This window comes from Phoxinus phoxinus (assembly GCF_949152265.1).
Source record: "Phoxinus phoxinus genome assembly, chromosome: 1".
Classification (NCBI taxonomy): domain Eukaryota; kingdom Metazoa; phylum Chordata; class Actinopteri; order Cypriniformes; family Leuciscidae; genus Phoxinus; species Phoxinus phoxinus.
Window position 1 is genome coordinate 16,850,575 of NC_136876.1, and position 13,360 is coordinate 16,863,934.

At 35.0% G+C, this 13,360-nt stretch overlaps 1 protein-coding gene across 4 annotated transcripts in view; it reads right to left on the reverse strand.

Moving 5' to 3' along the window:
* The window catches only part of LOC307008913 (butyrophilin subfamily 1 member A1-like), a 250,491-nt gene extending 237,491 nt beyond the window's left edge, over positions 1–13,000 (reverse strand). The window contains exons 1-11 of one of the 4 annotated variants that reach the window (XM_079632207.1): positions 12,822–13,000; positions 12,333–12,405; positions 11,876–12,223; positions 10,232–10,501; positions 9,735–9,842; positions 2,883–2,903; positions 2,480–2,521; positions 2,233–2,274; positions 1,989–2,030; positions 1,568–1,612; positions 1,273–1,299 (exon numbers count right to left, since the gene is read on the reverse strand). In XM_079632207.1, the coding sequence (XP_079488333.1) occupies positions 1,273–1,299; positions 1,568–1,612; positions 1,989–2,030; positions 2,233–2,274; positions 2,480–2,521; positions 2,883–2,903; positions 9,735–9,842; positions 10,232–10,501; positions 11,876–12,223; positions 12,333–12,405; positions 12,822–12,869 (1,066 nt within the window). In that variant the 5' untranslated portion in view covers positions 12,870–13,000. Of the gene's footprint in view, positions 1–1,272; positions 1,300–1,567; positions 1,613–1,988; positions 2,031–2,232; positions 2,275–2,479; positions 2,522–2,882; positions 2,904–9,734; positions 9,843–10,231; positions 10,502–11,875; positions 12,224–12,332; positions 12,406–12,821 lie in introns of those variants that run through there. The other 3 variants (XM_079632212.1, XM_079632210.1, XM_079632211.1) reach the window with 3 other exon arrangements.
* Between the last annotated feature and the right edge of the window lie 360 nt (positions 13,001–13,360).

The following is a 13,360-nucleotide window of genomic DNA, read 5'->3' on the forward strand; positions in this document are numbered from 1 at the left end:
TAAAATGCAAGTACTCTGAAATAGAGAGTATAAAAAACTGAGTGACTCTAGTGTATTTAATCTTCAATAAACACAGCTCATAAATTCCATTCACTCCCACCTAAAAACGGGTGCGCGACTGCGCGCACGTGGGCAGAGCCAATAATAGCGCGGTATTCATGGCGACGGAGAGTGACAGTCGAGCAAGCCAATCACTTGTTTCGTCCCGAATGGAATTAATGAGCTGTGTTTTTTGAAGATTAAATACACTATAGTCACTCAATTTTTATACTCTCTTTTTCAAAGTACTTGCATTTTAATTATGTATTGGTATATAAAGACAGTTTAAGCCAATTTGAAAAAAAGTTCTTTAGACAATTCTTACCTACACAACCTTTAACTTAAGTTAATTTAAATAAATAATGTTACATAAATCCAACGTAACCTAGTTACGTGGGACCTGTTGACATAAAAAAGTTAATTAAAGCCAACACAGCATTTTTTAGAGTGAGTACGGAGCTGTTGCGAAGGACGTTGACAATAAAAGAACCCAAGCAAACTACAAATTACACGCTTGTTATTTCATTCAAGTGTGCTACAGTAATTTTTATGATATTGTCGATTATCGTCTGGTAACACTGACTGTTATCGATATCACTATAATTGCGAGACATCGTCTACGATAATATCGTCATATCGCCCAGCCCTAACACCCACTAAATGTATTTTAACAGTAATAAACTGTAAGTTATTAAACAGGAGTAGTTTACTGTAAAATTTTGTTTTGTTGGGTCACCGTTGTGCTGAAGAGTAGAGCATGTGCTTCAGTCCAGGAGAAGATTTAAAAAAAAATTATGATTTGCTGCGTGTTGCTTCAGTTAACAGTAAGGGGGCTGTGTAGTTGCTGATCCAGAGGAAATTTCTTTTTCTATTTCTTTTTGTGGTTTCAAAACAAAGTTCACGGTAATACTTTCATCACATTATTAGTGCATTATAATTTTTAGTTGATACATTTAAAACGACAGTTGGTCAATTTAAAGCAGTCGGTTTCTGCAAGTGAAATTAGTTAACTCGAGTTTTAATTTAGTGCATGATGAGTGTTAATTTAACACTGGGGATTTTACTGTGGGCCTAACAGTGTTGGGAAAAACATCCTTGATCATTTAGTATATGAATCGTTTGATTGCATTTATGCAGGGCATTATACCAAAAACTCAAAAACATTAATAAATAAATTAATAAATGTTTGACATGATGATGAATTTAAAATACTCATGAATAGATTTTACTCACCTGTGTGTGTTCTTAAATATGGGAGAGCTAAGTATGAAACAGAAAGTATGAAGTTATAAAGGGTTCATAACAGAATGAATCTTTAGATCAATAATCAGATCAATAATTTTAATCACTGCTTGAAGAGCAACAAAATCCAAGAAGATTTACACAGTTTATGCTGTATATCCTATAATAAAATATAATGAATAGCATAGACCTATTGACCTATACATGCACAGTGTATTAATTCATTGTTTTGCAAAATAATTCAAAAGTTATTCATATTTTGATAAAGGCATATAAACAAATGTACCTTTTGGTAAAATAATCTTCTGACTTTGTAAAAGTTGATCACGTTCTAAAGAAAATTTAGAGAGAAAATAACATTATAGATCTGCAGCAGAAACAAACTTTGTTGCATTATTTTCCTGTTATCGCTGTAAAGCTGCTTTGAAGCAATCTGTATTGAAAAAAGCACTTTATAAATAAAGATGACTTGACTTGACATTGAAATTACAAACAAGTTACAATCATTAGTTGTGTTTATAGGGTGTGTTAATATCACACAAGCACATCAGTGACTGAATAAATATACATTATAAACAACTGATAACCATTTATACCCAAGATACACAAACTAAATAATTACAAACAGTCTGTTAAGTAGATATTTTATGGCTGTTAACAGACTTTAAATGAAAAATGAATTAATTATTTAATAAAGACAGATTCACCATGTTGTATTTTCCTGTGCTCGTTCGGTAGTTGTTTGTGTTCTGAAGAAAATTCAGAATAAAGAGAAAGCAGAATTCAGACAACATGAGCATTAATAACATATAATTTCTGATTGAGTAACAACACATTACAGGAAATATACAAGTATGTGAATACATAATGTCAGTTTATTAAATATTCGGTGGATAATAAAACAGACTTGACATTAATACCGATTTAATAACTTAATAAAGACAGATTCACCATGTTGTATTCGGCTCTTCTCATCCTGTAGTTGATCGTGTGCTGAAGAAAATTCAGAATAAAGAGAAAACAGAATTCAGACAACATGAGCATTAATAACGTAATTTCGGATTGAGGAACAATAAATACAAATTACAGGAGAAATACAAGTATATGCATAATGTCTGTTAATGAAATATTCTGTGAATTAAAATAAACAGACTTGGCATTAATAATGAATTAAATTATTTAATAAAGACAGATTCACCATTCTGTATTTTCCTGTTTTCATCCTGTAGTTGATCGAGTGCTGAAGAAAATTCAGGATACAGATACAAAGATATAAAGACATTAAATATATAAAAACATTAAATATATAGCTTATATACTCCACAGTGTTTGGGACAACGACATATTCCTCAGTACTTCACATCAGTGAAGATGAAACCAATATCTTGTCTTACATGCACTACTGTCAACACTTTACTTCACGTTTTGAGTTATCTTTTTACATGGACTCAGTTACTTAGTATTTTAAACTTGACTGGACCCAATATACACACAAATAAATGAATACACAGTCTGTAGATATTTAGTGGCTGTAAACAGACTTTAAAAATAAATGAATAGCTAAATAAAGACAGATTCACCGTGTTGTATTCTGTTCTTACCATTCACTAGTTGATCGTGTGCTGAAGAAAATTCAGAATAAAGATATAAAGAAGAGAAAACAGGATTAAATATATAGCATACATACATACATTTCCTTCCACAGTGTTTGAGACAAAGACATTTTCCTCAGTACTTCACATCAGTGAAGATGAAGCGTGAGCCAATACCTGTCTTACATGCACTACTGTCAACACTTCACTTTTTGAGTTATCTTTTTACATGGACTCAGTTAAACTGTATTTATTTAGTATTTTCATCTTGAATTTTTTTTTAACTTTAGTTCAATTACTTTATTTTTTTTAGAAATTTACTTTAAATCAAAATGAAAGTAAAGTGAACTTACTTTTTTAAGTTTTCTATGACAAAGTTCATATTAATTTCACCGAATTTGGCTTATTTTCTTAGTTTAACCAAATAAATAATTATTTTATTTAAGTTGTTCTTTTATTTAAATTGTAAATTATTATTTTATTTCAAATGTTTCAGTTAACAATTTTTTATTTAAATTCATTTATACAGCAAATAATAAGCAATCTCATGTCTGCCATTGAATGTGCAAATCAAATCAATTAAATCACTGAAGATCTCAGCAGAAGAAGATTAAATAATTCCACAAACAGCTTCACTTATTAATAACCAGTTTGACCTTCCACAAGTGTATAAAAGTTGTTTCTGATTTAACAGAGACTGAATTTTATATTTTCTTTTGAAATCTACTGTATTAATTAGACTCACACACCCAACGAATCAACATATGAATCTCAACAATAGTGACAATAAACAAAAAGCTTCATGCTGCAATGTATTCTGGGTGCACCAATCAAAACTTAGCCATGTATCCCAGCATGCATTGTGACATAAATTTTAGCAGCTTGTTTTGTGATGTTTTGATCTGTTTATCTGAATATCTTGTTGATTGTCATCATTGTTGAGGTTTGTATGAAGATTGTTGATGTCTAACTGTGTCTAAATGACCAGTTTAAATTTGTTGCACAAAAGATGTTATTTCAGATATTCTCGGTTTGTGTCAGTTTAAATGCATTAGTTATCGTATATGAACTGGTTAAGCTAAAAAAAAAGCATTTTTACAGTACAGTAGTGTCTCGACCTCACTACTACTACATTTGCTTTGAAACAGTGATTTAAATTGTATTTTAAATAACTGTATAATAAGCAATTGAATGTCATAAAAGCAGAACACTTCAGCTGATATACTGTACTTTGTCAATATGTTCTCAATTCAACATTATTGCAATTGGTGAAAAATAATTCATTAAAAAAAGTAAAGGGTCAAGTGCTCATACAGCAAACAATAATCATAATTGTGACATTTCAAACTAAACATTTTCAATAAAAATAAAATCAGCATTACTGTAAAATGCTGTACTTTCACTGTACATTTGCAGTAATTAACTGCAGCAGCTTCACCTGCAAAGAAAATAAGTTTTTAACTAGTTTTTAAACTAATATTTATAGGACATTCGGTGACGTCATGGCCGTGGCGGCAGCCTGAATTTTAAGCTCCAGGAGGAGAATTCATAAAAACTAGCCAAACCTTAATTATACCTTTTATTGTAGCCGAGCTGCGCATACTAAGAAAGGAGCACGCTGAAGCCTCTAAAGACACTAAAGACTCCTTAGCAAATCCGCACTGGCCGAAGTGATGAACGGACGACAAAATTAGAACAGACATTAAATCTCTCCAGATCTGATTAAACAACTCCACAAACAGCATTACCAGCTTCACTTATTACTAACCAGACTGACTTTATTTCTGTCACGTCTACAGAAGCTTTTATTGAGAATTAACAGAGGTTTAGATGTTGAAGTTTGAGGTCACCATCATGGAGATCAGTATTTGCTTTAGTTTGTCTCTTGACTCTTAACTTTCTCAAAGATGGTGGTTTTTATCAACGAGTGCAGATATTGGTGGATATTTCTGCATTGATAAAGCAGATTGACATGATTGTTTTAATAACAGACAGAGGCCTGCCTTTACTGCAATTGATCATTTTAGGAATCAAAGCATTATTGAAAAAAGAAAATTACTTCATGTAAAAAAAAAAAGTTTGTAAAAAATTGTATTTCAGATGCTGATTGTAGATTTCTGTGAGAGTATATACAATACTGTAAATCTTACCTTTCTATTTAAACCATATGTAATGGGACATGGTTGGGGCACCACAAGTCCCATCAGCCCTAGCGCCATATAAGGAAGTAGTGAGGTTTGTTCGCTCTCTTGCTTCCTGTCATTAACCATGATTTGTGGATGAATGGATGTCGCGGCACATCTAAACTTCAAATGATGGTAGGTAGAGAGATTAGTTTGCTCTCTCGCTGCCTCTTTGCTGCGATTAATAGTGAGTGAATGATGTGTGAATGTGTGAATGATGTCGCGGCAGATTGAGCACTTTAGAAGAATAGTGGACGAGCAGTGATGTTAAATGCTGGCGCCGCGTCATTGAGAGCTGAACATATGATACACACCGTTAAGGAGGTATTGTTATTAGTTTTATAACTTTGTGAAATTGTTTTTAGGATTATGTTTTAATGATTTTCTTTTCTTTCTTTTTAGTGTTTTGGACTGATTGTTGCCTGTGTGTCCAGCCTGTTCTCACCCAAATGCGTCTCTATAGCACGCAGTGTGTTTATCGTGCAATTTATACGCGAAAATGAGTTTTTACGTGGATATGATACGCAGTTTTGCGCGTGCATATGATACGCACTTAATTTCGTGATATACACACGCACCCCACACCACTAATCCTACCCAAGCGTATAATACACACGCACCCTACCCCACCCTAAACCCAACCATGTGCTATCCATGCGTATACTATGCACGTAAAAACTCATTTTCGCGTATATATTACACGATAAACACACTGCGTGCTATATAGACGCATTTGGTGAGATCGGGTTGGTGTGTCAGTCAAAATAACGGATGTTAGAGGTATTGTTTTATTTAAAGGGAACTTTTTAATGTTTTATTTTGTCTGTGTTTTTCTATATATCATAAATAATTATTTGTTGTAGTGAACTGTGTTTTCCCTTACAGGGATGCATGGTTACCGTTTACTTTAGATTTCATTTTCTTTGGTTTATTATTTGTTTTTATGTTGGACCACAAGGGCATAATGGAAAACCCAGGCTATAAAATAATAGTAATGGTTTCATGGTGCTGACTTGTTTGTTCTACTGGCATTACCCACTGTTAATTATTATTTTTTTTTATTTATTTTTTTTGTAGATTTATTTTTAACCCAACGATGGCTGCCGGGTTATCCTCACTGTGTGGATGGCGGTGGTGAGGTGGCTGGTATCGTGTGGTGGTTTGGTCACTTTATTTGTGCTTTCTTTTTATAGGTTTGCAGCGTGATTGCTGTGAGCGTTGTTGTGGTAAGAGCACTTTGAATGCCACTCTGTCTTCACGATATAGGTAACCCGTGGCTATCTGTGGGTAGTTTTTGTTTTATTTATATAATTTGATTTAGTTTCTTTTTAGTTATTTTTTCTTTGTGGGTATTTGCATTTAAGGTATATTACTTTTGTTTCGTATATGTTGAATTACTTGAATAAAAAAATGTGTCTGTTGAATGAAGCTGCACTACTGTCTTGCACCTGATTATTTACCCTTTGTAGGTCATCTTGTTACACATGTTGTAGGTTATTTATACACTCACAGACATCAACATTCGGCATATGAAACACAACAATGGTGACATGCTTCATGCCAGGATACAAAATACATTTATGACTCCCAGCATGCATTGCGGCATGAATTAATTATGCAGCTGATTTTTTTTGTCACCATTGTTGAGGTTTTTATGCGCTAATGTCTAAGTGTGTCATCTTTCACTATTTATTCATTTTGAACGATGTTACGCATCTGTTTTCATTGGTACAAATTAATTTGACCACAGTCAATAAGTATGTTTTCTACTTTAGATTGCAATCCAAATTGCTTAAAGGCTCACCGTGGAACTTTTGGGCGCTAGACCTCTAACTTTCACGTCGAGTACTCCTAGAGGCCACAATAATATAATAATAACAGCACTGTCGCAAAAGTCAAGAAGACATCCACGATCCCTCTCACGTTTTCTCTTTTTTTACCTCCTCAGAAGCCGTTTTAAACTTTTTTCTGGCCTCAGCCATGAGCAGGAGTCGAGCAGGTTGAAAAATAGTAGCAAAAGCGTTAGCTCCTTGTGCATATCAGAGTTTGTGGTCACATGACGTTTTTTTTCTAAAATTATCTGCAAATATTATTGCTGCCCCCATTACCAGTCTATTTTACCTCTCTTTCTTATCTTCTGAAATCCCGAGAGATTGGAAATCCGCTGCAGTCAATCCTCTGTTTAAAGGGGGAGACACCCTCGACCCTAACTGCTATAGACCAATATCCATCCTACCTTGTCTTTCCAAAGTTTTTGAGAAACTGGTCAATAAACAAATTGTTAGTCATCTGGAATCCCACCGTACTCTTTCTGCTATGCAGTCTGGTTTTCGTGCTGGTCATGGCTGCAACACGGCTACCTTAAAGGTTCTGAATGACATCATAGCCACCATTGATAAAAAGCAATACTGTGCAGCCGTTTACATCGACCTGTCCAAGGCTTTTGATTCGGTTAATCACAGTATTCTCATCAGCCGACTCAATAGCCTTGGCTTCTCCCATGATTGCCTTGCCTGGTTTTCCAATTATCTCTCCGACAGGGTCCAGCGTGTTAAATCGGAGGGCCTGTTGTCGGGACCTATGCCTGTCTCTATGGGGGTGCCACAGGGCTCGATTCTCGGGCCGACTCTTTTCTCCCTCTACATCAATGATGTGGCTCTTGCTGCTGGTGACTCTCAGATCCATCTTTATGCAGATGACACCATCCTGTACACGTCAGGCCCTTCGTTAGATACTGTGCTTAAAAATCTTCAGGAGAGTTTCAATTCTATTCAATATTCCTTCCAAAATCTTCAGTTATTATTAAATTCTGGTAAAACTAAGTGTATGCTTTTCAATCGTTCGCGGCCAACACCTGCTTGTCCACCTAACATCACCACGCTGGATGGGTCTGAGCTAGAATATGTTGATACATATAAATATCTAGGTGTCTTGTTAGACAGTTCTCTCTCCTTCCAGCCGCACATTAACAAACTAAGATCTAAAATTAAATCTAGAATTGGCTTTCTTTTCCGCAACAGGGCCTCTTTTACTTATGCTGCCAAACTGGCTTTGGTGAAAATGACTATCATTCCAATGTTTGACTTTGGTGATGTCATTTATAGAACTGCCTCAAATTTTCTGCTGAAAAAACTGGACGTTATCTATCATAGCGTCATACGTTTTGTTACAAATGCTCCTTACAACACCCACCACTGCGAGCTCTATGCATTAGCTGGTTGGCCGTCATTAACTGTGCGGCGTTTAACTCATTGGTATCAACTTATTTACAAGTCTTTGCTTGGTAAAGTACCGCTGTACTTAAGCTGTCTAGTTACTATTGCTGTACCTACTCGCAGTCTACGATCTAGTAGGTATATTGCCTTAGTCACCCCGAAAGTCTGCACAACATTCGGCCGCCAATCATTCCAGTTTTCAGCTGCCAATGACTGGAATGAATTACAAAAAAACTTAAAACTTGAAAAACTCATATCACCGGTTGCTTTTAAACTACTCCTTTCTGAACATCTGACCGATCTATGTACCTGTTAATTGTCTTCAATCTTTTCTCTTTTATGCTATGTCCGCTTTGCACAGTGGACTTTTTCACCTGCACTACTGTCATACTTGCTGAGTTTCTTGACTTATTGGTCAGATATATTTTAATAAGATACATTTTATATATCCAGTAAAATAATTATTTTTAATCTTAAAATACTCTCGCTATGTCTTAATTATGTTGCTTAACAGACTCACATATATCTTATCCTGTTTTGACCCTATAATATATTGATGTTTAAATGAAAATGTTTGGTTTGAACTGAAGTCACACTTATAGTGATCGGTGTGCTTTTAGTTGCTCTTGACCCTTGACTTTTTAAACATAATTTTTTACAAGGGACATTTATAGCAGAAAAGAGAGAAAATAGACTATTGATTGCTGATAATTATGTATTGATGATGACAAAACTTTACATTGTTACGCAGCGGCAGTGGCTCAGTGGTTCATGTAGTTTGTCTACAAACTGGAAGGTTGGTGGTTCAATCCCTGGTTCTACCTGACCAAGTGTCAAGGTGTCCATAAGCAAGACACCTAACCCCAGCTGCTCCTGACAAACTGGATTGTGCCTTGCATGGCTGACACCGCCGTGAATAAATGAATGGGTGAATGTGAGGCAATATTTAAAGTACTTTGGTGGCCATGGTGGGTCTATTAAAGTGCTATATAAATGCAGTCCATTTACCATTTGCACCACTGTGAATCAACAGCAATCAGTTATAATGTTTTTTAAAAACACATCATGCACAAAAAAAGGGTTATGACACAGATATAGTTATCACTGACATAAAAACAACAAAAATCAGCACATCAATCTCAACAATGGTGACAATAAAATAAAAAAACAAACAAAACAAGCAACTAAAAAGTCAACAGAAACACCGTCAAAAATACAAATAATAATTTATTCATGCTGTAGTAGTGCATGCTGGGAGTTTTGTTCTATGCTTGCACCCAGCATGCACAGCGACATGAAACTATTGATTGTCACCATTGTTGAGATTCATGTGCTGATTGCTGATGTCTGTGTGTTTAAAACATGTACATTTTAATAATTAAACATGAGTAACACATGAAGAAAAAACTACAGGATGCCTTATTTCTTCACCTACACATATAAAATAAAAACAAGAACTTTACCTCTGTTTTTAAGAGTGAACACAGCTATCAGTATTCCAGCAATCACAATGAGCATGACAAAAACTGAACTTAGGATGACTGACGTCCTCCAAGAAATAAATCTATTATCTGCAAAACAAATCGGTAACACTTTATTTATAAGTAAGTAACTTTGCAACTACATGCCAACTTATTCTAACCTTAACCCTGCCAGTCTACTAATGCTCTACTAACACTCTAATGATAGTTAGTAGACATTAAGGGGCAATGTTACTTATAGGCAATAGAATGTGTTAAAGGGACCATCCAAATAAAGTGAAACCAACAAATCAGTAAAATAAGCACATTGTGTAAATCAAATATGGCGTTTACATAATGTTCAGCTCTGAATGGCACACACAGTAAAATGTTGATACAAAACTCTATTATAAACATAATGCTGCTATTGCTTTTAGCTTCACATAATAAGCTGATAATCATTCATTATGTATACCAGTAACAGACGTGTCAGAACTTACTTGTGGTGTTTATCAGTGTCTCCAGCATATGATGTCTCAGCTTGACTCTGCAGTGAATCTTGCCACTGTGATAAACAATGATGGTGTGTTTGACACTGAATCCGCCTGTGTTTCTTTGTGTCTCTGTAGTTTCTGAACTCAAACTGACTCCTTCACTGTCCAGCCACTCAAGATCAGGTTCAGGATACCAACCTTCAGATTCACACTGTAGATGAAGCCCTCCTGAACGATCAAACCCATCTACAGTGATCACCGGAGGACGTCCTACAGCTACAGATCAACAAGAACATTCTATTATTATTCTGGCTTTTTAGCTAGTTTGTACTATGAAAAGAGCAAGCTACACAGTGAAAACCCCAGTGTTCACAGAAAACACTCCAGTGTTAAATGAACACTCCTGGGAGTTTATATGAGTCCACACTCAAGAGTGTAAAGTGTTAAAATAGGAGTGTTAAATGAACACTCAAGAGTGTTAAAGTTAATGAGATAATTAAGTTAATAATTGAGTGACGATTGAGCATTAGTGATGAACACCTGATGTTAACAAGCAGAATCACTGAAGGAGAAAATCTCAAATTGTAAGCCACCATTATGGAGATCAGTGTTTGCTTTAGTTGGGCTCTTGACCCTTATATTATATACTTTAGATTTTGTATGTCTGCTGTTACTGATTAATAACAGACAGATTAATAAAGAAAAAAATGATCTGTTGGTTATGACAATCATAATTTGAACTTGATCACTGAACCCTTATTTCTGACTTAGATTTAAGTTGTTTATTACAGCATAACTGTGATTCTAGATAAATAGCCAGAATTGTTGATAAATAAATATGGAATAATTTATTTTAAAGTTGTTTTGAAAAAGAAAAACTTCATTTTAGGCACACACAGACATCAAGATTCAGTCTATGCATCTCAACAATGGTGATGAGCAAAATATTCAATTAGGAAAAGGAAATTACTTAAAAGACTATTCAGATCATAATTTATTAATTCCGCAATGCATGATGGGAGCCATTAATGAGTTGATTGGTGGCAGCCACTGCAACATGCTTTATTCTTGTCACCATTGTTGAGATTCACAGGCTGATTATTTATGTCTGTGTTTCTAAATAAAGTGATTTAAAAGTCTCTTGATGAGAACAATATTTATTAAATATTTTGGATTATATTAAAAATACTGAAAATCATATGCTTAAGAATCAGAGAGCTTCTTTATTAACAAGTTAAACCAAACTATTTAAATATGTTTTGTTTATTTCAGATCACAATATTATTATGTCAAAACATAATCAACAACATCAGATCACATTTACTCTTTGTCCATTTGACTGTTATTAATCAGTAACAGCAGACAAGCAAAATCTAAAGTCAATAATATAAGGGTCAAGAGCCCAACTAAAGCAAACACTGATCTCCATAATGGTGGCTTACAATTTGTGATTTTCTCCTTCTGTGATTCTGCTTGTTATCATCAGGTGTTCATCACTAATGCTCAATCATCACTCAATTATTAACTTAATTATCTCATTAACTTTAACACTCTTGAGTGTTCATTCATTAGTGTGGACTCATATACACTCCCAGGAGTGTTAATTTAACACTGGAGTTTTTGCTGTGTAGTTTTCACTGGTTTCCTCACCTTCAACACTGACATCAACAGTGACATCATCATACCAGGATTTAGACTGAATTAAACACTTATAACGTCCTTCATCAGAGACTCGGACTGTTGAGAGTTTGAGTGATGCGTTTCCTGTCTGCAGTTCTTGAAGGATCAGTTTTGTTCTTCCTCTGTAGGACTGAACCTGGTCTATGTTTCTGTCTTCATGATCCTCATAGAGATGCACTGAGTCTTTCAGATCAAGTCTAAACCACTCCACTCTCATGTCCACAACACTGATGCTGGGTTTGACTGAACAGGGCAGAATCACGTCTTCATCGGCTACAGCAAATACAGGATCTGCAGGTCCCACTACTTCATACTGCTCTGTTACAAGAGAAAGAGAGCCGATCTGAACTACACATCCTGAAGGTTTTTACCCTTTTAGACGAACAGTAATGTGCAAAAGTGTTATTCACAATGATGAATAAATTACCTGATCTTGAATCTGTAATTCCACTAACAAACAGGAGAGTCAAACAAATGAACTTCATCTCTGAGACACAATGCTAAAAATAAAATATGAAAAAAAAGAGAAAACATTACAGAAAAGTGTGTCAGCACTTTTTGCCTTAGAATAATACTTACACTTAACTTTCTGTCCAAAAGCTAGAAACACATTTACAATCACTTTCTGTTAAAAGAAAACCAGTTAAACGGGCCAAGACAAAGCAGGATACAAATACACAACGTGCTTCTACATGTAGTACAAATAAATACATATAAACATGTTGAAGGTTGTTGAATCAGGATTTCATTTTCAAAAATGCAAATATATCTGTACTTTTGAGATTTTGATTAAAAGACCTTTAATTTATTTACAAGATTAAGTATTATATTAAACCTGTTGAACGCAAACATGGTCCTCAAGTCACACTCGTGTCAGACTTCAGATAAAAGTGTTTCCGATTCTTCCATGACTTACCTTCAACTCAACATTCACTGTTCTCAAGAGTGTCTCTATAAATTGCATCCATATGAAAGTTTAGTACGATCGTGAGGAGATCCTTCCTGGTTTGTTTCCACTTTCTCTTGTAACCGAACACCTGAACAGACACAGTCCCTCCCATCATTCAGGCTGATAAACCTGCTGTAGTTTCTTCCGTCACACAGACTGACACTCCTCACTTTAATCTGGTTTGAAATATGGCAGACATGTTACATAGAATTAAACAAAAATGTGAACACAAATGTGGATGATGAAACAATATACACATCCACAAATATAGGGAGAACTGTGACCCCACTACACAGCAAAATCCCCAGTGTTAAATTAACACTGCTCAGTGTTTATATGAGTCCACACTCAGGCCATGTCCACACGATCAAGGGTATTTTTATAACCAGAGTTTTTCCTCCTGCGTTTAAAAAAAATCTCTGTCTACATGAAAACGCAAAAACACGCTATCAAGCGCCGTCAAGAGCATTCCACATCAGCAGGCGGCGATATAACCCTAACCATAA